Source organism: Halichoerus grypus, chromosome 8 (assembly GCF_964656455.1).
Source record: "Halichoerus grypus chromosome 8, mHalGry1.hap1.1, whole genome shotgun sequence".
Taxonomy (NCBI): domain Eukaryota; kingdom Metazoa; phylum Chordata; class Mammalia; order Carnivora; family Phocidae; genus Halichoerus; species Halichoerus grypus.
In genome coordinates this window covers 146,445,550-146,472,593 of record NC_135719.1, presented here as the reverse complement: position 1 = coordinate 146,472,593, position 27,044 = coordinate 146,445,550, and the positions used below count along the sequence as shown (strand labels likewise).

Genomic DNA, 27,044 nt, shown 5'->3' with positions numbered 1-27,044 from the left:
ATGCCTGCCAGCTACCGCTGGGCAGTGGGAGGAGGCAGCGGTCTCCATCAGCTGCTTCCCAGCCCACAGTGGGCAGGAGCCCCGGGGGATCCCCTAGGCCAAGCCCCCTTTTCTGCTGGCCTAGCAGCCCTAGGGTCAGGCAGGGCAATGAACGGTCAGGGTGCCAGCAAGTGTGAGAGCCAGGCTGCATGGGTTCTCATTTGGCTTCTCTCCTCCCTGGCCGTGCACCTGTTGCCCCATCTGTAAAAGGAGGAGAAGAGGGCTGTTCAAAGGCTCAAATGAGTTCAGGCGTGCTGTCCTTACAACGGTGCCCCGAAGACAGGCCACGTTCAATGGCAGGGCTATGGTTTCCAGGCAGGGCTCAACGGGGCCAGGCAAGCCCCCACTCAAGGCAGAAGTATGGGAGTCCGAGAGGTCGCCCTGAGCTTTCTTCGGCAGTCCCGTACTCCACACTCAGCTTCAGCGAGCAGCCAGGACCCCCCCCCAGACTTGCTGGCACCCTAGCCTCTGCTGGGTGCACCCCCCAGGTGCCGGCTCAGCTCTCAGAATAATGGACAGGTTGGGCGGGATGACCGCCCCCCCCACAGCCCTAGCAGACCCTGACATGGGCTATATCCTGTCCCCACTGCCCAGTGACCATCTGCTTCTCCTCTGTGCTCCCCTATCAGAGACCATGCCCAACTGTACTTGACACACGGGGCCAGCGTGGAGGCCCGTAGTGGGCAAAGGAACTTCCACCTGTGAGCAGGAGGGAGGCTCCAGGCCTAGCCCCCCTGCCCCACCTCCACCTCCAGCCCCCAGGCATACAGGTCAGAGACAAGAGGCAGGAAGGGGGTTGTAAACAGTCACGTTGTTGGCACAGCTTTGGGTGACAGAGCATCAGTAGTCTTTCTGGACCCCTGGGGGGGGATGCTGGAGGAATCAGAGGGCCCCTGGGATTTCACTGAGCAGCGTGGGGATAGAGAGGACCAAGGTGGTTCCAGTGGCCCCAACACAGCCTTTAAAGTAGAGAAACCTGATGCCCCCCCTCATTCACTGGGGGGTCATGGTGCTTGGAATGGCCAGGTGGGTGGCTTCTGTCCCAGTGAGCCCTGGAGAGTCAAGTCTCAGGGCCCGGGGCCCCAGCACTGTCCCCAGAGCATCCACATGGACCCAGCATGATAATGAATTCCAAGATGACCAAGAGGCTTCTCCCAGAGGTCATCCAGAACCCCCTTCCCCCAGCCAGCCCTCCCCAGATGCTCACTTCCCCCAGGCAGCCTGATCCTCGCTCAGACGGCCATGGCCCACAGTTCACTCTGGGCTCATCGGTCTAACAGCTTCCCTTTGCCCCACTGGATGCCTTCCTGTTCTCTTTGGCACCTCTACCTGCCGGGCCACCTGCCCATGCTCTCTGAGTCACCTTCTGTAGGCCACGCTCCAGATGGTCCAGGGCCTTCCACTCAAACCCTGGGCAGGACAGGCCTGGTCCCCTCCCTCAATCTGCCAGCTATGCCTCTGTTAATGCGGCCAAGGACCATGTCTGCCCTTGAAGGGTGGTAGCCCTCAGTGCTGAGGATCCATGGCCAGACTGTGTTCCTGCATGTGCCGGAGATGTTTGGAGGTAAGAAAAGAACACCTGGGGCTCGTGACCACACAGACCCCAACACACTGTGGCTTCTGGTCTGCGGAAGACACGTGGGCAGGGACACAGAGCACGGGAGCACTGCACACACCTCACACGCGTCCACAGGACAGCATTACAGATGGGCCCCCTCTGCCCGCAGGTTGTGCGCGCACCAGGCGTGCTCAGGGCGGAGGGGCCCTGCCAGGCTGCGGCCGGACGGATGGTGCTCGCCTACAGGTCAGGGTCCTCGTGGCTGCACACGACGCCCGCGTCCTCCTCGTGCCCGCAGTTGTGCGTGCCCACGCCGGCGTGCGTGCACTCCAGCAGGTTGCGCTCGTTGCCCGCGCAGCGCACGTCATCCAGCAGGATGGGCAGCGCGCCGCCCTCGCCAAACTGGGCGCGCTTGGTGGCCCGCACGGCGTGCGCAAAGCCCAGCTGGCGGCACACGACGGCGGCAGCCTTGGTGTCCCAGGCGTCGTCACACACGGTGCCCCAGCGTCCACCCGCGAACACCTCCACACGCCCGCGGCCCGGACTCAGGCCCGCGGGCCGCACCAGGCGCACGGCGCCGTCCGAGGGCGCGGGGTCCGCCGTGCCTGGTCGACCCCGCCGCCGCCCGCCACCCCTCCGGCCGCCGGGTCGCCGGGTGGGCCGTGCGGGCCGCGGGGTGAGCGCGGGCGGAGCAGCTGTGGGGCGGCTGCGGCGGGGTGCCTGGGTGGGCGCACGCGCTGCGGGCCGTGGGGTGCTCTCTGCCCTCCGGATGAATTCTGCGCGGAGGAAGAGCGTGCGGTCAGAGGGACCCCAGCCGCCCAGCCCACCCCAGCTCTCCACCACGGAAGGCAGACCCCTAGGGAAAGATGTTCTCATTCTGCCCTCCAGTCCGACCCTGAGGTTGGGGTACCTCTTGGGGATACCAGCCTGGAGCTGGTGCGGGGTGCTTCTTCAGTCATTCTGCAAACACTCGTTAGCAACTGCTTTGTGCCAGTCTGCTTCTGGGGTCCCCCCCCGCCCCCAGTCTTGCCCTCCTGGGAGTCCCTAGTCTGGGAGCAGGGATGGGGGGACAACCCCTCCCACTGTTAACTCATGAGCCCAGTGGAAGAGAAGTGTCTGGGAGGGCTTCTCAGAGCAAGTGACCTTTTCTGGTTCCAGTCTTTGGTTCAGGGGTGAGGAAGCTGAGGCCCACTGATGGGGAAAACCTGCTGAGGATCTAAGGCAGACAGGCAGGATGGGAACTGGCCTGCCCAGGGCCGGGCAGGGCAGGGTGAAGTCTCCCCTCCACGCTTCCAAGGCTGCTGGCTGGGGGCTGGGGCCCACCCTGACCAGAGAGAGGGGGCAGGGTACCCCAACGTTCTACCCCACCACAAGGCCTGGATACAATAGGCATGGGGAGCTGAGGTGGGCAACTCCCTTTGTCCCTGCAGCACCCCAACACTCACACTCGGCCCTGGTCAGCCACAGAGATAAACCTCACCCCGCATGAGACACTCTGTCTGGAGAGGCGAACTCCCAGACTACTCCCCTACTATGGGGAGGGACCCCAGGGTCACCAGTCCGAAGCCCTCTAACCCCCCACCTCAGCTGAGATGACAGCTGACGAAGGGCCTTGATTCAAGGCCAGGAGCAGGTCAGGGCCAGGAGCACGGGGACATGGGCCAGACGCTCCCCCTCCCTGCACCCTGGCCCACACTCAACCCGCAGGGAAGGACTTCCAGCTCCCCGGTCTGCTTTGGCTCTTGCTGGTCCGGCTGCCCAGACTGCCCCCCCACAGTGCACCCTTTCTCTTCATTCCAGCCTCAACCCTCAGCCTCTGGGAACGCCCCACCCCCACCCCCGTCCTGCACTGCTCTGGGGCCCCATGGCTGCTGGCACACACTTCTGTAACAGCCCTGGGACAATAAGTGACTTCTCTGTCTGTCCCAGCCAGGACAGGGCCTGCTCTGACTTCTCCTATGGCTCCAGCATCCAGCACGGAAGGGGTGATGATTGAAAGTGCCAGAAACTGCTGAATGAATGGAAAACTGGCCCAGGCCTGAAACCAACTGCAGCTAGAATGAACTTCCCCAAACACTGAGCTCATTCCTTCCCCCAACTGTCCTCTGCTGGGGGCTCCCCTTCCTCAGGGCCGCCCGCCCCCAGCTGCCAGGTGCCCAGCCTCCGCCTCTTCCTGTCCACCAATGGGTCCTCGATCTGTTGGGCCCACTGGGCCCACTGAAGGATTTCCTTTGGCCTGCAGGGTGATTTTTAAGATTTTGAGCCAAAGGTGCCAAAATTTGCAAATGGAGAGATTATATGTAACAACCTAAGGAGGCGGGGACCATGTCTGTCTTGCTCAGCGGTATGTCCCCATGGAAGCACGGGTGTGTGGTAAGTGAATGGACAGACGGACGGATGGATGGATGGATGGATGGATGGATAGATGGATCCATTTCCCACCTCTCTTAAGAACTGGATGGTCTGACAGCACTATCTCTATGCTCCCACAGGGCCCAGGGGAACAGACCCCTCACAGACCCCTCGCCACGCCTGCCCTTTCAGTTGGCCCCAGATGCCAGGGGTCATCATTTGTGGCCTTGCTTGGCCCTCAGGTCATGAGGGTTTGTGCCCACCTCCCTCCCCACCAAACTTGTCAAACAGAACCAGCTTACGGCAGCCCCAGGCAGATGCCCCCTCCCCTGCGGCTCCTGCATCGAGAATGACTCCTCCAAGTCTTGCTTTCACACAGATATACCCGCTGTCTGTCCTGAGGGCTCTGAGTGTACCTGGCTTAAGCCATCCCTCCCCTTCCCCTGCCCCCTCTGAGGTCTGCAGCCCCTTGGGGCCACTCACCCGCCTGGGTTCAAGGAGCTCCACCCACGTTAACTGAACATCTAACGGGTGCCATTCCCAGTGCTAGGCATCGGGGCCCAGGAAGGGCATCCAGGGCCAGCCTGAAGGACCCATATCTGCTGGAGGAGCAGCTGGGCCCCGGGTCACAGGAGCCCCCCTCCCCCGTTGCGTCCTTGTTGGCAGGCACTTACTTTCTTTGGGCACAAACTGGATGAGGCGGCTCCTCACCTTCACCTGGGCAGGCTGGATCCGACACTTGCCGGGTGGTGCCCGTCTGCCAACACACAGGAGGTCATGAGTGCCACCCTGGGAGCCTGCCCTGAGCATGTCCCTCTGACACCCGCTCTCCCCTGGCAGCCAGGCACCTGTGCATTCAGGCCTGGGCAGAGGGGGATGCGAACAACAATGGTGGCCATTGGTGGGGCACCTACCGCGTGGCCCCCAGGGCTCTAGGAGCCCAGCCCCAGGGCAGAAATCTTGTATCACGGTCTGCCAGGTGTCCACTCAGTGTCTGCTTTTCAAGAGCCCAAGGGCCGGTGCCTCAGGAGAGGCTGAGCTTCTGATTCAGAGCATGAACTGTCTTGGGAACGTGATCAAATGTCACAGCCCCTTTCCTTCCACCACCAGCCCCACTGTTGTAACTGTGACTGCAGCCTGATCCCTGCACCCCACCCTGGCCCCTGCACCCCACAGCCTTTGAGGAGAGTCTCTCTCTCTCTGCCGCTCTGGCCCTGGATTTTGGTGATGCCGCATCGGAGGGAAAGGTAAGCCGATCTAAAGATAAAGGGTCGGAGAGAGCCGCAGGGCTGGCAGCGGAGATGAGGGATGGGGGTGGGGTGGAGGGCGGGGCTTCAGAGGGGAGGGGGAGACGCTTCTGAGAAGGGTTACCAGGGCTCTGAATTGGGTCTCCTCTGACATCTCCGAGGGGCACAAGTAAGGCATGGAATTCCATTTTAATTAGCTTTTGGCTGTCGATCTGAGTCTTTGAATGGGACCGACCCTATTCTGGGACTGGCCCACGTGGGTCCAGACTTCAATAGGTTCCAGCAGCACAATGGAAAAGCCCGAGGGGTGAAGTGGCCATGTGACAGGAGGTGGCTTCCAGACAGGCTTGGCCAAAGAGGGAAACTGAGGAGGGGTATGGGTCTTTCCCCCCAGAGGCTGAAGAAACACAGCCAGTCACCCACGCTTCCCAAAGCTGCGGAAAGAGTGGGTTTTGCTCTGAACCCCAGATAATATCCACATGCTGCAGACAGACCCAGCACGGTTTTGTTCCTTAAGGAAATGATGTAAAAAAAAAAATCTTTTAGGCAAAAGGTAGGAGATGCACCCCTAAATGCCACAGTGGTTTTGTCTGGGCAGTGATGGATGCCCCCACCCCACTCGTCCACTCCGCAGTTCTTCATTCCCGTGTTCTGTAATGCAGCCTCTATGCAGGATGTTGTGGGTGCAAAGAAAGACATGCATTCCAAAAGAGAAGCACAAAAGAGATGAGGGAGGGCAGGAAGGGAAGGAGTCTAGCCTGTTTCTGGCTCCTCCCTCCAGGGGACCTTGAGCAGAACTCCCTAAGCCTTGGGTCCCCTCCGTTGCATGGGGAGAATGAGCCAATAGCGAAAGAAAGGTACCTCGTGGCAAAAGGAGAGGGTGGGTCTAAGGCAGCCTCTGACATGAATTACATGCTCCATATATGTGATATTTCCTTAGAGAAGCACTCTTTAAAAAAAAAAAAAAAAAAAAAGAGAAATAAGCTTAATGTCCATGGAACGGGTAAGATAATTGTGGCCCAGTGACTCAATAGCCAATTACACAGCCATTCAAAATGACGCTTTCAAGAGTGATGTTGCAACGTGGAAATATTTATACAAAATAGGGAAAACGAACAAAGAAAAATGCAAAGTCTGCATGTGTTCCTCGGCATCGCCATAAATCTGGGCGCTAGCAGATGAAGCCGGGGGGACCTTGGGGAAATGGGAAGGAGGGATGAAAGGAGGAAGTCCTTATGGGTTTCTTGATAAATAATGATGTCAATAATGAATAGGTTTGTGTTTAAAAAAAAAAGTGTGGTCAATAAGGAATGTCTGAGAATCTGTCATAGACCAGAGAAAGCTAAGGAGACACAATGATTGAAGGGAATGTGGGATTCTGGGTAGGATCCTAGAGCAGAAAAAGGACAGTAGGGGAAAACTAGAGAAATCCTTTAATTAATAGGAATGTACCAACATCGGTCCATTAACTGTGATTAGCGTACCATGACGTCACAAGATGCTAATGACAGAGGACATCGGAGAGGGATATATGGGAAATTCGGAACTATCTTTGCAAATTGTCCGTAAATCTAAAACTACTCTAATTTCTTAAAATGATATTTTTGAAAGAGTGATGGTGTTTTGGGATTTCTCCAAATCCAGGATGTTTCAAAGGTGAGGATAACTGTCCGCATCAGGGGCTGCTGGATGTGAGTGGATTCTTTGAGGGCCCGGGGCGGGGGTGGGGGGAGTTGTGCTGGGGGTGGGCGCAAGCTGTGCACACGTGGGGCTGCTCGCCCAGGTGCTGAAAGGAGGTACAGAGCGGTGGGAGGCCAGCTGAGAAGCAAAACTGAAGGGCTGAGAAGGAGCTTGAGAAATCAGATCATCCATTCATTGGTCAAACACGCCCAGAGTCTCTGCTCTGTGCTCCGGGCCAGGCCCAGGGCCGGCACTGACTTTGAAGGGGTGGAGAGGGCAGTCTTAGCCCTTGGAGACTCCCGAGCCAGGGGGAGATTACAGATTACGGGTCTGAGTGGTGAGAGCCGGGGGGAGCACTGGACAAGGCCTGGAGGGAAAGGCCCCTCGGAGACAGTGAGGCCTAAGGGTCAAGGGGTGGCGATATGCAGTCACGGGGTCAGAGCGGGGCTCTGGAGCCAGCTGCCTGTCCCAAGCCCAGCTCTGGCTCTGGCTGGGAGGGGGGCTCCCGCCTTTATAGGATTTCCACCTCTGTAAACTAAGCGGCTGAGAAGTCAAGGAGTTGTACATGGAAAGAGTCAGAACAGCACCTGGCACTGAATTAGTGGCTCTATGTAGAAGCAAAGCAGATGGAGATGGACATGGGAGGGCCAGGGAGGTGTTCGGAAAGCCCAACATGTTCCATACAGGAGCCACTGAGTTGGTTTCCCCAGGGGAAGGTGGGACTGCCGGGGGGAGGGCAGCCCCGTGGTGGGGACAGGTGGAGATCAGGGTGTCGCAGGCAAGTTGAGGGCTGGGGGAGGTGGTGCCCGGGGCGGGTGGCCCAGGAAATGAGGAGTGAGGGGCGAGTCAGAGAGGAGAAAGGATGGGGTCGGGTGGGGAGCAGGCCAGAAAGTCAGGTCAAGCCCGTGATTATCTGGCCCAGGTGGCATCCTTGGCCCCCTCCTACCATGAGTAGAGCTGGATTTGAGGCGGCAGATCCAGTTTTGAGCCCCAGGTCTGCCCCTCACCAGCACTATGGACCTGGCCGGTCACTTCCCTTCTCTGGGTCTGTTTTCCCTTCTGAAAAATGGGGCTATGAGTCATACCCTCCCAGGGGGTGGTGGAGAGGACAACAAGACAATGGAGACGGGGGGGGGGGGGGGGGTCCTGGCAGACAGCAGGAGTCCAGGCATGCAGTGGCGGGGCTCACCTGGAAGGGTCGATCACCTTGTAGACAACCCCATGGGCCGCTGTGGCACTCGGCACGCCTGTTGACATGAAGTACAGCTCCCCTTGGGCGAGAAACCAGGCAAGGAGTGAGAACACTGCCTGGAATATGGTCCCGGCCAGGCCCCTGACCCCAGGCCCCCCAGCTCCCCTCAGGCTCTGAAAGGGACCCCAACCTCAGGGAGGTCTGCGTAGCCTTTCAGCGCCCAGAGCTGGAACGAGAGGCCGAGAAAGAACCAGCTGCCGGCCGCTCTGCCCGGACTTAGCCAAGTTCTTGCCTCCTGCTGGGGACCCAGCCCCGCCCTGGTCCCTGCTTGGCCTCACGCCCAGCGCACACAACCTCTGGGCACAAGTGAGGGTGCACAGCCCAGCTCCCCAGCTGACTGCTACTGCGTGACTCCAGGCACATGGGGCTCCTTGAGCCTCCGCTTCCTTATCCCTACCACGGGATGCCTCATGGACGAAGGATTAAAGGAGCACAGAGTAAATGCTCAGTCAGTATTAGCTACTGTCATTGCTATGACAGTCATCCTCCAGGATCCGGGTCCCGCCAAGGCCTTGAGGCCAGAGTCTCTCCACTGACCCGAAGGCACCTCCTGGGCAGGTGACGGGCACAAGAGTACACGCTTGGGGGGTCCCTGGTGTGAACCCCAGCCCCTGCATGTAGCCCTGTGGGAGCACCGGCGGCTCTGGGACAGTCCCACTTGGAGCCTCAGTCGAGTGTCCTCGACCTCTCAGGGCCCCTGGCACCGCGGATGCTCTCAGTGAACGTGAGTTCTCTCCCTCGTCACCCTCATCCCAGCCCCTGGCTCTCGCTGCCCAGGAAATAGGCTTCTTTATTCCTATCTTATAGAGGCTCAGAGAGGTTAAGTGACTTTCCAAAGTCACACAGCTGGTGAGTGGTGGAGCCAGGCCTGGAACTCAGGAATGTCTGCTGCCCCCAAGCCCTCACATGTAGGACACATGGTGGCTGGGGGGCACAGACACCTCCCATGTGTGATTCAGTGTGGTGGTTCAGCCATGCTTATATGTCTGCCTTTGCAAGAGGACAGTGAACGTTCTCCCGAAGATGGGGGTGGTCCCCAAGGAGAGACAGACAGACAAGAGAGGTGAGAACTCTGAGGAAGGCATCTTTGTGGGGACGGATGCAGTCAAGGAGGGCTGCATGGGGGTGGGGTCTGAGAATCAAGGCCCAGGAAACCCAGGGATCTCCACAAAGGCAAAGACGCTTGGGGGACCAACTTGTGTAACTGGGGTAGACCCAGCTTTGGTGGGGAGCTGGGGGCTGGGGAGGGCAGGATGCTGAGTGCTCAGTGACCTCTGACTCCCCTCCAGGAGCACCAGCCCTGCTTTGGTGGGGGACTGGGGATGGTTAGTTGGTCCCCAAGGTGATACAACCACACCCTGGCAAGAAAGCCCCTGCTGGAGAACCCATAGGCGCAGACATGAATTTGCTGTGCAGTCTTGGGCTGTCGCTTCCCTCTCTGGGCCTCTTTCTGAAGAGAGGCCTCTGGGAGCCGCTGTCCCCACCTAGCTGTGCAGTCCTCACACCCACTCTCCAGCCCCCTGGAGCGACCCAAGTCGCCCTGCACGCGTTGCTCCCTCTGCCTGGAATGCCCTTCTCCGTGGCCTTCCTTTGGCTGACCAAGCTCGAGCTTAGGGCCCTGCTCTGGGAGGCCTCCAGGCGCCAGGTCGGGTGCAGTACCCCCCACCCCCACCTCTGTAAAGGGACAGGCCTGCACCAGGCACACTCCTTGGCCCCCAACCCCACGCATGGGGAAGGGGGCCCACCGGCACTGCCCAGCCCTACCCAGGGCCACACTGCCCTTTTCTGTGGTGTGCTGTCTCCGGAGGACACCAGGCCAGCAGAGGTCCTTGTTTTGCAATTTGCAAGTGTCAGAAGAACAACTAGAAAGCTGGAGCTGGTGGCTGGGGGAGGTTTGTTTGTGTTGGACCCCAGGGCTCTGTGCCTTCCAGGGGCGGCCTGCCCAAGCTCACCAGCACGCTGTCCATGGGCCGTGTGATTTCAAGTAGGCTCCTCCTGGCTATCGGTTACTTGATGTCATTCAGAGGGCTGAACAAGGGTCCCTTGGGAACTGCACCTTCCAGGCCCTGCCCCTGGGGTGGGGGGTGGGGGGCGCACCTCCTTCCAAAACACATTAACCCCCTACTGACCAAAAGAAAGGGCTTTCAAGGCCCAGTGGGCTTGGGAGGGCAGTGGGGGCTGGGGCTGCCCTTTTGAAAATTTAGATTGTGACGGGTGTCATCCAACAAAGGTTTCCCAGACTTAGGCCTGGGGGCTCTGGGCACTGGGCCCTGCAGGGGATACCCCTCCAAAGGCCCCTGGGTGGGCGTTGCCTAGCAACCCTGCCAAGCATCCCCCAGGCTCCACTGGGGACCCCTCAGCTTTTGTCCAGGGACAATTGGGGCCAAGGACAAAGGCAGGACGCTGGAGCAAGATCCAGCCTCCATGGCCCCTTATCCTCTCCCCTCCCTCCCTGTTCCTTGCATTGAAAATACAAGAGCCTGAATGAGAACCCACTAACAAGTGGGTCAACAAAGGGTGTTCAAGAAGGCGGTGTCTACCCAATTTCTGAAGATAATGTGGCTTAATTGTATAGGCCAGATTTCTTGGCCATGAGGAACCCAGGGTAGTAGAGTTCTGGGATACATTCTTCCCCCACGCACCTGCATTTCCACCATTACAAACCCTTTCCTGGTCGGCTCACTCCACGGCCTAGAAGCAGCCCTGCAGGGAGTTGGGGGCTGGAACATTGCTCCCACCTTCCAGATGAGGAGACAGAAGCCCAGGATGGGGAGGACCGATGCCCAAGCGAGGTCTCAGACTACTGCATACTTGCTCCCCAGCCCGAAGGGGGTTTCAGGCCTGACTCCATCTCTGAAATCCCACCCAGGCCAGAGGACCCACAGGGTGGGGGCATCAGTCCCAGGCATGCAGCCTGGACGGAGAGGTCTCGGGGCCTCAGGAGTGCTCACCAGCCTCATCCTCAGCAAAGGAGATGATATGAGGGTAGTAGTTGTTAATGAGGCCCGGGAACGCACAGGTCTGGCCTCGTCCCATGCAGATCTCACTGTACTGCCACTGGCCTGTCTCCAGGTTCTCTCGGAGGGACATCAGACGCCTGCAAAGAAGCATGAGCTGTGGGGTCATGCCTGGCAGGGTGCCCAGGGGAACCCCACCCACAATCCATCCACCCATCCATCCACCCACTCATATATTATCCATGCAACCAGGACCATACAGCATTTGCAGGATCCAGGGTAAAATATGCATGCAGGGCCCCTTGTTCAAAAAGTACTAAGGATTTCAAGGCAGCGATAGCAGAACATTAAACCAAGTGTGGGCCCTTCTGAGCGTGGGGTCTGTGCATCCACACGGGCTGCACATCCGTAAAGCTGGCCCTTGAGGTTCCCTGCTAGCCTAGGGGTCAGGATCCGGTGCTCTCATAAAGCTGGCCCAGCGTGCAGTCTTCACTGGGTACCTCCAATGCAGCAGAAAAGGGCAGGGGAAGGAGACCATCTTGTCCCCTGCCCCCTCTGCTCAGCCCCAGCCGCTGACCCACAGGAGGCAGTCAGAAGCTGCAGAATCCTCCAAGGCTGGTGACCAGAAGTTCGTGCAGACTCTGGAGCTGTCTCCACTCCGGAGCATGAGGTGGAGCTCCGGCATCTTCAGGATATGCTGATCTTGCCCTTACTCCCTCCTGCACCTGTCAATCACCAGGCCCTGCTTGGATGTACCCTCCTCTGGGGAGCCCTCCTGACTGCCCCTGTGCTGGGCACCCCCAGCACCGTGCACGGGCTCTCTGAGGCCGGACTGGAGTGGACCAAGCATGGGTCTGTCTCCCTGACCCGGGCGCGAGGTGCTCTCAGCTCTGCTGCCCTAACCCTGGCACAAAGCCTGACCCAGTGGAAGGGCTTGGGAAAAGCTAGCAAAATTAGTTGAATCTCTGTGGTCAGGTGACTTCAGCAATCCTGGGGAACAGCAGAAGGGGTAAGGGAGAATCAGACATTGAAAGAGAGGCTTCGGGAAGCCTGGCTGGCTCAGTCAGTGCAGCATGTGACTCTTGATCTTGGGGTCATAAGTTCAAACCCCACGTTGGGGGTAGAGATTACTTAAAAATAAGATAAAATAAAATTAAAAATGAATAAATAAAAAGAGAAAAAAAGTTAATTATTTTTTTAAAAATCTTGACTTATTTTTTTAAGCAATTTCTACACCCCACATGGGGCTCGAACTCATGACCACAAGATCAAGAGCCACGTGCTCTACCAACTGAGCCAGCCAGGCGCCCCTCAGCAGCACTTTTAAACCTTGTGCCAAGTGTATGTCTTCCTAGGGCCTCTAGGGCCCTCAGTTTTCTCCTCTGTACAATGGGAGAATGAGGTGGTCATGAGGCTCCACAACTCTCTTTGGGAAAGAGTCTGACCCACAGGCTTAGGAGATATGTTCTCTTTTCTCCCTCCAAAACCTGTGGGGTGTGACACATCCCAGCCCCACCTCATACACACACACACACACACACACACCCTTTAGGGGTTCAGTGGGTGGGGAAGCACTGCCATAGGGTGTGGGGATTGGGCAGCAAGGCGCCCCGGGCCCCCATGGTCAGACCCTGGCTGGAGCGCCAGCTACCCCCTCCCCAGCAGAATGACCTCTCCAGCCTCTTCCAGACGAATGCTCCCTGGAACCCCAGTCAGTCAGTGCAGTGACAGACACGTCCTGGTTTTCCCCAGAAGCCAGGTGGCCCAGAGTCCGTCGAGGAAGGTGTTCATGTTCCCCCCACCCCCACCTTCCACCTCTGCCCTCCCTGCCCCTCGGAACCTCGGTCAGGCCCGGAGCCCATGAACCTCGGGTGGAGGGGAAGACCAACGGATCTGCACTTAAACAAGCATCCCGTCTTTAGTCGGGAGCCGTGCCTTCATGGCGCTGCTTGAGGTAGCCAGCAAGGCTCAGGAAAGGTATCAGGAGAAGAGGGGGCGGGCTGGGTGTTCCCTGAGATGTGACTCCAGACTTCCTCCCAGAGGAAGAGACCCGCTTGGCTCCGGCTGGGCGGTCGGGGTCCGAGAGCAGCTACGTGGGCTTGCACCTGCGCATGCTCACACGCACAGCGCACCTGTACTCCGCTTTTTACAGAAAGCCAGGGGCAGCAGCCGCTTTGGCGCCGGGGCCACTTACCCACTCATAAAATCGCCGAAAATGTAGAGGCCGTTCAGGTTGGGGTACTCGCAGCCCCGGTACACATAGCCTCCCGTGACCGACTTGCCCAGTTTGTGCGGGTAGGCGAAAATCGGCAGCACGTCATCTGCACAGGGGGGAGAAGCTGGGATGAGCTTGAGGGTCAGCCCCTCCCCCACAAGGAGCTTGGCAGGTGGTCTGAGTCTGGAGGGGCAAGGGGGGGTGAGGTCACGGGGAGGGCCCGAGTTGGGGGCCCCAGAGTGTCACGGAGGGAGGAAGGTGCCTACAGCTTGGGTAAAGCAGGGCAGAGAGAGCATGGGTTTGCGGGGATGGGGGTGGGTGGGGAGAGCCAGGAGCAGCCCGGCAGCGCTGGGGAGGTGGGGGGAGAGGCGACGGGAGATCCAGGATGGGGGATCCACGGGGTGGGGGACGGATCCAGGATCAGTGTCTCCAGGGGCGTGGGGGGCAGAGGGAGGCGCTGGGCACAACCATGGGGGGGATGCAGACCCGGGGAGGTGGGCCCCCGGGGGCGCGGAGAGGGTCAGGGGGGCGGTCACCGAGGGAGGCGTTGGCGCACAGCTTGCGGTCGTAGCACTCGAAGCCCTCGCGGGCGCGCCAGCCGTAGTTGCGGCCGCGCTCCACCAGGTCCACCTCCTCGAACTTGTTCTGGCCCACGTCTCCGCAGAAGAGGCGCCCGCGGCCCGCGCCGCTCGCCGGGTCGCCGCGGTCGAACGAGCAGCGCCACATGTTGCGCACGCCCAGGGCGTAGACCTCGGGCCGCGCGGCGGGGTCGCCCACGAACGGGTTGTCGCGCGGGATGCGGTAGAGCGGGCCGCGCTCGTTGCGGTCCACGTCGATGCGCAGCACCTTGCCCAGCAGCGCCGACCTGCGGGCCGGGGCGGGGGGCGGGGGGGGGACAGGGCGCGGCTCAGGCTCGCCCAGCGCCAGGGCTCGCCCCAGGGCACCAGGGCGGCCCGTGGCAGGTGCCGGGCCGGGTCAAGGCCGGCCTGCGCTGTGGGGCCAGAGACCCTGGTTCAGGTCCTCCCTAGCTGCTTACCAGCTGGGTACCCACATTCATTCATTCATTCATTCATTCAGCATTCACCGGGCACCTTCTTACGTGCCAGGCTGCGGGAAGGGAAGGGTTGGACATACATACCCTTTATTGTCCCATTTAATCCTCACCACCAAACTTTTAGGTCGGTGAGTACTACTGTGATCCCCCCTTAGAGATGGGGCAGCTGAGCTCAGAAAGGTCACATAATGTGCACCGTTGTCATACCGCTAGTAAAGAGCGGCCCAGACGGCGGGACCACAGAAACCCAAGCTCTTGGCCACAACACTCTTCCAACTTCCCCATGCCTGTCTCCTCGCTGTCGCGTTAGGGAGCTCCCTCTCCCTCCTGCCTCCTTACAGGGTTGTCCCAGGGAGTGAAAACACTCCTAAAAATGACTCAGATGTACTGTTTTCTTCCAATGCCCAGGACAGTGACCGGCATGTAATAGGTGCTCATTCAGTGTTTGGCGAGTGAATGGCTTGCAATCAAAGTCAAGTGCACCATACAGGAGTACAGGGTAGGGCTCGGGGGCGGGGAGCGAAAACACTGCAGAGCTCAGCAGGAAATGGGAGGCTGAGGTTCTTGCTTTCTCTCTCACCATCAAGGGCATTGGGGAAAGAACCACCCCATGTCAGTGAGCCAGACAGGCCTCAGAGGCCCTTCACCCCATACTTTACACCCACCACCCCTACCTCAAAGATGAGGCCACCCAGCCTGCAGAGGGTGACAACTTGCCCTCTCCCCCAGGCAGCTCTGGGCTGGAACCTAGGCCACTCCCATGGTACCAGGCGACATCTGCTTCTGGGGCCCCGGGAGCGAGGAGACCTCAGGACTCGTGCTCCAGAGCACCTCCTTACCAGCCGGCTCTCCTCGCTGGGAGCACTCTGGTGCACCCCCCTCCCCGCCCCCGCTGCTTGTGTGCACATTTCTGCAGCTGTGTACCCTCATTCCAGCCTAGCGTCCGCACCCAAGCCTCCCGCTCACCATCAGACATCTCACCAGTGTCTTCTCTAACCGTGTAAGAGGCTCCCACCCAAAGATGCCCCATGGTTAATCCCCCATTGTGTCTTTTAGGTCTTGCCCCAAGGAGTCCCCCTGACACGCTCCAGCCTGCTCGGCACCAGGCTGCAGATCACAGCCCTGAGCCCACACGCTGCACAGCCGGCTTCACGACGGAAGTGGGCAAAACTCATAGCAGCAAAATAATGTTTTAAGTTCTGTCCAATTATCCACAAATCCTTAATTTCTGTTTTCCCCACTACATCGCTAAACACATCCCAAACATGAGAAGGCTGCAGTGATTCTTACACTGTCACGTATGAACACGTGCGTCACGGATTGTGAACACTTTAATTACTATAATCAACATCCTCGCTATTTTTACTTTCTGGGCTAAGGAAGGTTTTGTCATTTTAGCTCAGAGAATGGAGGAGGCTGCCCTAGATATCCTCATCGAAGCTCTGTGTGTGTGCGTGTGCGTGTGCATGTGCATGTGCGTGTGTGTGTGTGTGTGTGGAGTAGAATATTGGCAGGCCATCTGCTCAAGCCAAGAAGTAAGTAATGACAGCAAGACTATGCCTCAGTTTCTGGGCCATTGCAGGTGACCTTTGGGGCAGAAGACCCTCAGGCTCATACAGCCCCGCTCCGGCCAGCTCATGCTCCCCATTTGGTCTGGGAAGGCTCCCTTTCCTTCCTCTGGTTCAAGCAGGGCTGGACTGACTTCCAGCTCTGTGATATCCCTTATCAGGCACTTGTGACAAGTGGGTTCTGGGCCTGGCCCCCCATAAACAAGATCACCTTTACTCCTCACGACAAGCCTCCCCCTGGAGATTATATTCTTCTCTCTAACTGGTGAGTGAAAGTGACTTGATGGGGGTCCCCCACTGGCTAGCGGCAGACTGAGCTGGGGCCCAAAGCCCTTTCTACTGCCCTGCGCTGCATGGCTGAGGAAGGAACTCCCCCTCCAGAAGAGTATGTAAACCAACCCACCGGCCAGCCAAAAGTAGAACATACTTGTTTTGGGCATTTCCAAACTTTCCAAAGGGGTCTCCGGCCATCCCGCCGTCACCAGTAAAGATGTAGAGGTACCCATCATTCCCAAACAGCAGCTGGCCCCCGTTGTGGTTCGAGGCTGGTTCTTCGATCTCCAGGATTATCCTAAAAGAAGATAAGCCACCCCCACCAAACAAACAAACAAACAAACACCAACCTCAGCCAAAAACACAAAACAAGATCACAGCAATAAAACCTCCTCTCTCTTGGATGCCATTTCACAGTTGAAAAGACTTTTCATATATTTACTAGCAAGTGATTTTTATAAGGATCAAGTAGGCTGAGCAGGGATAATTCACTCCATTGTGCTGAGTAACCAGAGGCTCAGAGAGGTTGAGCAACTTGCCCAAGGTCACACAGCCCACAGGTAGCAGAGCTGGGACTAGAACTCAGGTCTTCCTACTGCTCCCCACCACTATCTCCCCAGTTATGATCATGCAAAACTGTTGACCCAGTCACTGGCACAACTGGTTTCTTCATAATCGTAGCTACCCACATACCAGCCACTTAATGAGCAATTTCTACACACCCCCGTCATTCATTGTCTACTGCAGTTGCTAAGGAGGTGGGCTGCATGGTGTGGGTTGTGCTCAGCCACACACTCAACCCCTCAGCCATCTTCTTTACTGCCATGGCCTTCCGCTACATGGCCGGCCAGCTGGCTTCTGGTTAGAGTTTGCTCGTGGAGCGTGGAAGGGCACGAGGAAGGGAGAAGTCACGCTTCGTTGGCTTCTGGTGCTGTCTCCGGAAGTGGTCGATGCAGGAATGGGAACAGTGGCTCTCGAAGATGGACTCCTGGGTTCCACCCAGACATCTTGGTACCAGGAGCAGCAAACTTAGCAACGCAAAGACCTTTTCCCTTCTGCTCCCCTGGCTTCTTGCAATTACTAATCTTCGGGTAACTTTGACCTTTCCCTTTTCCTTCTCTGGATCCTCCCAATACCTTTGTAGCCAACTCCCTATTTGCTGAGGTTTTCCAGGATTGGTCATTGACTTACTAATCCCTTATTAATAAGGATAAGAAAAACCAAGGCACAGAAAGTTCAAGTAAATTGAACCCAGGACTTGAGGGCTCCAGAACCAAGACTGGAAGCCTTTCTGTTGAGGCTAACACACATGACTTGGGGGGGTGAAACAGAACCCCAAACTCCAAGTCCTCCCTGGAGAGGACAGCTCAGATTGTGAGGCGTCCACCTACCATGGGGAGCCCAGCCCTGGGAACAGGGACTGACCGCTGACTCAGGCAAGGATGACTACTCGGTCCTGGCCCCACCCTGAGTCCCTAACTCTTCCCCTGTGTGAGTCAAGTTCGAGGCTTGTACTTGACAGGTCCCCAGAGGACCCTCACTGAACACTCACTCTGAAATAAGCTCCTCTGTATACTGTGTGTCCCACCTTCAGTTTTTATCAGGAATCACTTTTTAAAAGTCACGAGTGAGGCACATCCATCCTGTCCCTTTGCTTCTCCTCTGTGCGAGCCGTGTGATAAACTTGGTGTCTCTTGGAGAACGGGTTGTACAGCCCCGTGTCAGATAATGAGAATTAAGTTTACTCCTTTTGCTCTGGCTGCCAGGATGCTCAGAGTCAAAATTAATGCTGTATGACAAGACTTATATTAGCCCTCATGTTAACCAGCCTATTTGATTCCTTCTCCTTTTTATACTTTCAATGTCAAGATTTTACAGTTTTGTTAAATGCCCAATGTGCCATTATTTGCTTATTTGCCTCAGATTAGTCCTGGTTCGGCCCCTACCTGCCCTCTACTTCAGAGAACTCAGATCCTGCAAACTACATTTCCCATGCTCCTTTGCTGACTGGGCTCCAGCTAGGGTCAGCCAATGGAAGGCACTGGCAGGAAACCGGAAGGTGGGAAGAAGGGAGAAGCCAGGGTATTTCTCCCCATATCTCTCTCTCTCTGCTTGGCCAATGTCTTGGCTGTAGCTGCCCCTCCTCTGTGGCCCCAGCTCCCCTGCCCAGGCCCACTGTGGTTCCAGGTGCCACTGAGTGGCCCCAGCTCTTTCTAGCAACCCCATCTTCCCACCTTGTCCCTCCAGCCTGAGAGGTGGAGGCAGCTTCCTCCCATTGGGAAATTCAGGGTTACCTTACTTCCTCCCCAAGTTGCTCTTTCATTTCTAACTCCTGAGTAGCAAATTCCCAGTATCCAGTCCTGCCTGTTGACCTATCTACCTGGCAGAGGGTTTATTTTCCTGTTGGACCCAGACTGATGCATACGCCCTTCCTGCCAGGTTAGGTCAAAGCAGTTTTGAAAACAGTGAGGGGCGCAGATAATAACAGAGAGGAGGCTTGTGTTGAGAGGAGTAGATAAGCCTGCTGGGGGCGGGGGGGGCCAGAGGGTCCAGGTGGGAGAAGTGGAAGGTGGGGCTCAGGAGACAGACACACCCGGATTCCAGCTCTGATGTTTCCCAGCTGCGTGGCCTGGCAGGTCATTTTACCTCTCCAAGCCTCCACTTCCTCACCTGGGAAATGGGGAGTATACTACTACCCTCATCGGGCGTTAGGAGAATCGAATGGAATGAACCACCTACTCATTCAGGAGTCTGGACATGATCCTGGGGTGCTGTTTTGCGACTGTTCTTCCCCTGAGCCCACAACGCAGGGCTCAGCCCCCTCACTGGAGGTGATCAAGGATTTAAGACGGGTGCAGGCACACCCCATAGATTGGTCTGGTCCCACTGGTGCGAACCGGCGCTGGCCAGCCGAATATCAGCCCTGCCCACCCCCCTATCTCACCCCACCCCGGGGAAAGCACCTCTCAGAGCTGTGGTCCACGGTGTTCGTGTCGTCCGCGGAGACCTGGAACTCGCTGATGCGGATCCACTCGTCGAAGTCGAACCCCACTGAGTAGTAGACGTAGAGCTTGCCGTTGTGCCGGAAGCGGGGGTGGAAGGCTATGCCCAGGAAGCCCCGCTCGTCGCCCTCCCAGGGCGAGGTGAGCACGGCCCGGCTGACGTTCAGGAAGGGCTTCTCCAGCCGCGAGCGGTCCGGCAGGTAGGCCCACACCAGCCCCACCTGCTCGGCCACGAAGAAGCGGTGGGTGCCGTCCTGGGCGTGCACCATGGCCACGGGGTTGCGCAGCCCATTGGCCACCTCCTCCAGGCACAGCTGCAGGCAGCCCTTGGCGTCGGCCACCACGCGGCCCAGATTGGAGTTGAGGTTCTCGTTGACCAGCAGGTGGGGGAAGCAGTAGTCCGTGTCGTCCAGCGACAGGTAACGGCAGAACTTGGCCCGGTTGCCCTCCAGGGCCCAGAGCTCTCGGTCGGGCGACAGGTGGCGGAACAGGCCCCGACACGTCTGCCACATGTCCAGACAGTAGTCCTCGCAGAGCCCGGGCACGGTCCGCAGGGGCGTGGCCGGGTCCTCGGCGTCGTAGAGGTGGGCCGCGTACGGCGAGCATTCCTGCAGAGACAGGGCGGGCCCAGGGATGCTGCGTGCAGGTGCGCACCAGCTGTGCGACCGCTGGCCGGGCACCCACCTCCTAGAGCCTCAGGCTGCTGGTCTGTAAAATGGGGGCAACGCCACCTGTCCAGCAACACGGGAAGTCTCACTGCGGGCAGCAACCCTCAGCTTCCTATCTCACCTTCTTCCTCGTGCCTTAATGCTTCTATTAGCACAAAGAACCACAACTATTACTATTACTACTGGCGGCAGCAACTGCCCTCGAGCACCTACTGTGTGCCAGAAAGGGCTGGAGCCGGTTTTATATACGATGCCTCTGCCCTATATCTGCATGACTTACTCCTTCGCTTTACCTGGCCCCCCACTCAAGGGACACCCCCTCAGAGACCACACATCCATCACCCCCACTACCTCCTAGCCTCTGACTCTGCTTAAAAACAACAACCCCCCCCCAAGAAACCCCAAACCCAAAACCTTACCATGACCCGGTATCATAATAAAAATTAACGTGTTTGCGTGTTTACTGTCTTCCTTGGAACCTACATCCCATGAGGGCAGGAGTTTTGCCTGTCTGGTCACTGTGTGTCCCAGAACCTAAGACAGTGTCTAGCACATAGCAGGCCCAGAGTGAATGCTTAGGGAATGTGCTGGATACTAACTTACCCGACCTGCCCGTAACAGTGAATGGTGCTCCTATCTCCGTTACTCAATCTTCACAAGGGCCCATGAAGGGGAGAGTGTTACAGATGGGGAGACTGAGGCACAGGCCAATGTCATTCAGTGCCAATGGGTCAGCATGGAGGAGTCGGGGTTTGGTCTGGGGTCGACTCCGCTCTCCCCTGCACCATGGAGGCTGGCTCACGTACACGGGCAAGGCGGTAACACCCATGCCCACATGTCCCCCTGGCCCCAGACCCCTCTTCCTCCACTGCTCAGGCACCTCAGGCAGGGTCCTGGGCTGTCCTCTGCTCTGGGGCAGATGGAACAGCCGCCCTCGGTCTCCACAGCCTCCCGCCGAGGGCTCCCCCTCTGATGAGACACTGGGGATGCCACTCAGTGCCCATATGGGCACGATCTGGAATGCAGAGCAGTTCACGTCTCCTGGGGCAAAACTTTGAGCCCTGGGAGGAGGGAGCTGATGGATAAAGTGTTCTGCTCTCCCCCCCCGCCCAGCAGACGGTCCTGATCCGCAGATGGGATAGCTTCTTGGAGCCACGCTCCCGCCAGTTCAAGCATGCGTCGCTCTGAGCAGTCGCCAGCCCACAGCTGCCTCCTTGGCTCGGCTTTCCCTGGACCCCATCACTCGTGCTTCTGGGTCCTCTCACCCCAAGAAGGAAATGACCCATGAACTTTGCCCCAGGTTCTGCTTTCTGGGAACCCAGGTAGAGGTGACAAACCTGGCCAGACCTCTCCCCAGCTTCCGGCCTCCCGCACCCACCCCCTGAACTGAGAGGACCCCCCCATGTCAGTCCCCCCTCCAGCCTGAGAGCTAACACAGGTACCAGCACCCGCTGATCCAGCTCTGCCCACAGCTCTGCCATCCGCTCCCGCCTCCTGCCCACCTTCTGTTTCCTGACCCTCCCGGCCAGTTTCACCTCTGAGCCTCAGCACACACTGTTCCCCTCACAGGCATGCCCTTCCCTCAAACACAGCATTCTATTCGTCCTTGAATAATAACCATGGCCGGCCTGGAGAAATAGTACTAACAATAATAACAGCCCTGGGCACTTGGGCAGATCATGGGCCAGGGCCTTGCTGGGTGCTCCAGTGAATCTACATTTTCCCCCCAAGGCAACTGACTGCCGCCAGGAGGTATATTCTTATTCCCATTGTACCTACGGGGAAGAAGAGGCTGAGAAGGAAGCCCCTAACCAAGGTCACAGGCCAGACTGAACTTAGTGGGGTTGGAGGGTGGGAGAAAGGGAAAAGCCAGGGCATTTGCCCAGTCTGCGGGCTGGCTCCTAATACCACCCCAAAGCCTAGTTAAGTGTGCCCCACCCCTGCCCAGAGCAGGGGCCTCAGCTCTGCAGGCTCTGTAAGAACCTCCCTCGGTTAGAGCCCCTGACCTGAGCTGAGGTCATTATTTATGTCTGTGCCTGGCACCCTCTAGCCTCTGCCCCGCCATGAGCTCAGTGGGCCAAGGTCTGGACTGACTCAGCTCTGGACCCCGAGAGGCCTCGGGGGATGCTCGTCCCGCACTAGGGGAGGCCCTCGCAGCCGCACACTCCCCTCCTCACTGGCAGGGCCAGGCTGGGTTCCAGCAGGAGGCCTCGAGGGGCAGAAGGTGGCAGACTGCCCTCTTGCATGTGTGTTCAGGCTCTGGGCCAGGGGCGACTTCCGCCCTTTAAACAACTGTGGTCACACCACGGCCTTGTCCTCCTGGCCCCTTAGTGCTACTGTGAGGCTGAGGGCCACTTGGCGATGTGTGGTTGGTCTCTGGTCAGTCACTGTCCCGGGCCCAGACGAAGAAACCACGTTGCACATGTCCCCGTTTGCCGATGAGGCCTCTGTGCCGCACCATCTCTCCCACGGTTCCCCGGGAGCCTCCTATGCGTCCGGCCAGCCGCTGTGGGTGGGCCAGGAGGGTCTGGGTGCACACACGCCTCACTTAATTTTTGCAAGGTAGGGTCACCGTGACTCCCATTACATGGATGAGGAACTGAGGCTCTAGGAAGGCCACGTGCCAAGAAGTGGTCACACCGGGGCTCAGGCCCGGCCCTCACGATGTGTTGACTGGTGCTCTTCCCAGATTAGTCAGCAGTGTTTCATTCAGCAAGTGTTTACTGGACACGGACTGTGAGCCAGACACCGTCCTCAGCTCCAGAGACACAACGGGAAGCAGAAGAGACTTCTGGAAGCCAGTCTCAGTGCCCTCCACTCATCAAAGCCCAGCCCAGAGCTAGAGAGGGAGCCCAGAGGGCCGCCAGGGAGCCAGGCTGGAATCTGAGCATCCATGCCTCCAACGCTGGGCCTGGCAAGCCCTTACTCGTGGCCTAGGTACCCTTACTTACACACAGTGCAAACCTGGTGCTCAGACCTGAGTAATCCAAAAGCAGGACGGGGCAGGGGGGTGTAATGATAGCTGCTGGCAAGCATGCTCAGCAACTGGCCCGACGGCGGTCCGCGGAGGAGGCAGGAGAAAGGCCAAGAAAAATCGATCTAGTATCACACTGCTCAGCCGCCTGGGCCATCCAGCGCAGGAGCAAACAGCTTGCTGCCCTAAAATGGCCACTGTGGAGTTGCTGACATCCATGACTCATGGACCTGAGTCCCGACGGTCTCTAACGTCCAGCACCTATTCCTTAGGAAGGCTGACTCTTTGTACGCAGTGTTCTCTTGGGAGGGTATTCCCTCCTCCCCCATTTCCACACCTGCCAAACTCCTATTCATGACTCCAGGCCTATCTGAGAAGTCTTCTCTGACTCCTCCATCCTCCCAGGGCCCTGAAAACAGGCAATATGACAAAGTCATTAAGGGAAGGGCTTTGGAGTTAGAGTGCCCTGGAGACTGAGTTTACCGTTCCCTGTGTGACCTTGAGCAAGTTCCTTAACCTCTCTGTGCCTGTGTCTTCATCTGTAAAAGGGGGAAGGAATTCAAACCTCATAGTTGTTGGGAGGAATAAATGAGATGATGCATGTGTTGTTCAGTAACTGCTCAAACAGTCTGAACTATCAAGATGCAACTCAATGTTTCCTCTTCCAGGAAGCCTTCCCTGACTTTTCCAGGGAAAGTGCAGCCTTTGTCCCCATGCCCCATGGTGTTCAGTCACCCTTGGGAAGCCTTCTGTGCATTCTGGTAAGATCAGTGTGTCTGTCTCCCGACTTGAACAAGCTGGGCTTGTGACTTGCCAACTGCCCCTGGGCCCAGGACCCAGCACAGGGCCAGCTCCTAACAGACTCTGGGGAAACGTCTGTCCAGTACATGCACCTGCAGAGCACGTTCCACGTAGCTTTCCATCAGAAACCAGACTTTGATGCCTTCAGGTTATGCAGAGAGGCAAGCTCAGTTACCCCGGAAGGTTGTGGTGCGGATGCTGGGAACCTGGGCGCCATGTGTCACAAGCTGCCTTTTCTCCTCTTGATGACACAAGCACCCACTGGATGAGGGCGAAGCCCTCGGAAAGAGTCTGAAGGGGCCAGGAGGGACAGCTGCCCTCCAGCTAAGGAGCCATCTGGGCATCTGGAGGAGTTGCAGGTGCCAGATGGGGGCAGGTTCTGGAGGGGACTGTGGGAGAGAGCATGTCTTCACGGTCTCTCTCCTGTCTGGAGCCCGTGTCCCTACGGCAGATGCGAATGCTCGGATGCTGTCATTGACTGAACCTTGTAAATAAGGCACCGTGGCCACCTCCTGGGGTGGAAATCAGGAGGTGCTGAATCCAGACACGGCCTTGGCTCACAGACAGCATGGTCCTCCCTCCAGCACTCTCCTGCCCTCCCTTGAGGCCCTGCCAGAGAAAGTGTGATCCAACCTCCACTCCTCTCCAAGTTCACTCCAGACATGAGGTCACTCTCAGAGACGCCTGGGGTAAATTGCTAGTAGTCATTCCACCCCTGGTTGCTCAAGGCCAAGCCATGCTGGGAAGATTCCCAAGGACAGAGGAGAGCCTCCTACCAGGGAGGGGTAGCAGGACTGACCCTTCCCTTCCTCTTCTGAGGACCCACCCACCTGATTCACTCTGCTGAGCCTAGCACATAGTAGGTGCTCAGTTAACAAGTGTGGAGTGGCTACATGAACCCAGCTACGTGACCGGGGCGGGAAGGGCTGGGTTCCAAGGAAGCCCCAGGCTAGTGAAGGAGGCAGATGCTTGACCAGACCATTCTGGCTCCCCTGAGATGCACAGCACCAGGGCTGAGCAGAACCTACCCTACCCCCCCCAACCTTTGCTTTCTGGTGCTCCTCAGGGCCCCCTCCCTCATCCACTCCCAGCCCCTCTTATTTCTGACCCAGATGGCCCACCCACACTGGCACCGAGTGTGGTCCACGTGCCCACCATGGCCATAACTGAGCTGTGTGACCACTGAGCAATCTCTGCCTCTCTGGGCTTTCCCTGAATCGGCCTCTGGGCCCCACTCCGTCCCTGCCTAGGGCCGAGAAGCCAGTGGGGGCCAAAGAGGCACTAGAGAAATCTAACCAGAATCATCCACTGAGCCCTGAGTATGTGCCCTTTCGTCTGTGTGGCAACTCCGAGGGACGGCTAAGAGTGTCCCCATTTTAAAGATGACACAATGATGTACAGTGGTGACCTGCCCAGGGTCACATAGCCAGGAAGTGGCAGGGCCAGGATCGACCCAGTAAGTCTGACTTCAAGCCAGCCCTCCTGCCCCTGCCCTGGCTGGCTGAAGGGTGTCAGCTAGGCTGCCCTGCGGGACCCTTCCACCCAGGCTTCTCACTGCCAGCCCAAGGGCTTCCTGGCCTTGACTCCATTTCCCCAGGGATTCTGGTCAGTCACTTGGGAATCAGACCCATGCAGGAGAAAAAGAAACAGCTAGGGCACAATCCGGAGCCGGCAGAAGTAGGGGCTCTGTCCTCAGAGGGGAGATGGGACAGAGAGGTTACACCAAAGGGATGTCACTCAGGTGGTCTGAAAGGACGAGGGCCCCTCTGCCTGGTGGCGGCGCCCCCAGAGAGAGGGCACAGCAGGAACCTCGGTAGGGGCATGGCAAGGCCCCGCTCACCCCGGGTGTGAGCACCTTGCAGTTAGGTCCAGGAAGGGGGTGGGGGCTCTGAGACTGTGTCCTCAGGGCAGCGCAGGGGCCCTCAGTGGGAGCAGTGTCCCCCATACCCCTCCGCAAACCCAAGTCCAGCGCATCAACCACGCTCCCTGCTCCCGGCAGGTCCAGGCTGCTCCCACCTCCCCTGGGGCAGCTCGGGCAGCACTGAGCGGGACAAAGGCTTCCCATCCTGGTACCCCCATAAGGGCGGGGCTCCTCGAGGCCAGGACACTGGGGGGCTGACTCCAGGAGGTCCCGGGACACAGGGGCCCCCAAACTCCAAGGGACTGATTACATCGGTGTGTCCGCCCCTCTTGTCCCCAAGGGGAAACTGAGGCCCAGAGAAGGCCCAAATCACGAAACTTAATGAATCGCAAAGCCCGGCTCCCCGCCCCGCTCCGAGGACCCCGCCCGGGGCCTCGGGGTCCCGAGCCCGCCGCCCGTCCGCGATCGCCACCCGGCGGGGCTGTCCCCGCCGCCCTCCCGCCGGGCCACCGAGGCCCCGACGCGCGCCCGCTCACCTGGCACAGCAGGTCGAGCGCGTAGCCGGCGCACGCGGCCCACTCGGCGGCGTCCACGCGCGCCGCCAGGGCTCCGAAGCGGCGGGCCAGCGCCGCGTCCTGCTCGGGGGTGCAGCAGCCGAAGGCCGAGTACTGCGCGCAGAAGCGCAGCGGCTGCGGCGGCCGGAAGGGCGGCCTGAAGTCCAGGCACTGCGGGTGCGCCGCCGCCCCGAGCGCCCGCAGCGCGAGCAGGGCCAGCAGCGCCCCGGGCCCGGCCCGCCCGCCCGCCATGCCGCCGCCGGCGCCCCGCTCCGCCCCGGCCCGGCCCGCGCAGGAGGAGGCGGGGGGCGGGCAGCCCGGCCCCGCGCGCCCCGAGCGCCCGCCCCGCGCCGGCCCGCACCCTCCCGGGGCGCCCGCGGCGGCGGGGAAGGGGCCTCGAGGTTGGGGACCTGCCCTGCGGGGAGGCCACCCCTGGCCGGGGGACGCCCCGGCGGGGCAGAAGGAGGAGGGGCACGGCGCGGAACTGGGCGCTCGGCGCCAGCTCTGTTCCCGCTGTTCCAGCGGCCCCTCCCTTCTGGATCGGGAGCCTTTCTTAATACAAGAGCGGTAGCCTGGCCTCCTGGGGCCCCAGGTGCCAACTGGGTTTCCCGGATCCTTCCTCCCCCCGCGCTATTTAGTCCAGGAGGTGAGGAGACTCCAGGGTTCCAGTCCCGCCTCCGGCTGGGCCAGGGAGGGACGCGAGGGAGCCAGTGGCTGGGAATTCCCACGGAATCACTTAAAAATGCGGGTGCGGGGCGCCTGGGTGGCTCAGTCGTTAAGCGTCTGCCTTTGGCTCAGGTCATGATCCCAGAGTCCTGAGATCGAGCCCCGCATCGGGCTCCCTGCTCAGCAGGAAGCCTGCTTCTCCCTCTCCCACTCCCCCTGCTTGTGTTCCCTCTCTCACTGTGTCTCTCTCTGTCAAATAAATAAAATCTTAAAAAAAAAAAAAAATGGGGGTGCGACAGGGTAAGGGGCAGGCGGTGCTGCCC

The 27,044-nt window shown here is 58.8% G+C and overlaps 1 protein-coding gene across 1 annotated transcript; it reads right to left on the bottom strand.

Annotated features, from left to right (window-relative positions):
- Positions 1-830: 830 nt before the first annotated feature.
- HHIPL1 (HHIP like 1) lies at positions 831-26,307 on the bottom strand. Its single transcript, XM_036065378.2, has 9 exons — positions 26,038-26,307; positions 19,159-19,805; positions 16,350-16,493; positions 13,837-14,165; positions 13,280-13,406; positions 11,080-11,225; positions 8,066-8,147; positions 4,624-4,706; positions 831-2,373 (listed from the first exon to the last, which is right to left on the bottom strand). Exons 1-9 carry the CDS (start codon positions 26,305-26,307, stop codon positions 1,838-1,840), a joined length of 2,364 nt encoding a protein of 787 aa, XP_035921271.2. The 3' UTR covers positions 831-1,837.
- Between the last annotated feature and the right edge of the window lie 737 nt (positions 26,308-27,044).

Bases quoted from the DNA above. Each gene is read 5' to 3' on its own strand.
- HHIPL1 (XM_036065378.2), bottom strand. From the start codon at position 26,307: ATGGCGGGCGGGCGGGCCGGGCCCGGGGCGCTGCTGGCCCTGCTCGCG. The intron at 11,226-13,279 runs GTAAGTGGCCCC...GCTTCTTTGCAG, and splicing joins TTCGGCGATTTTATGAGTGG to GCGTCTGATGTCCCTCCGAG. The intron at 4,707-8,065 runs GTGAGCCCCGCC...GTGTGTTGGCAG, and splicing joins AAGGTGATCGACCCTTCCAG to ACGGGCACCACCCGGCAAGT.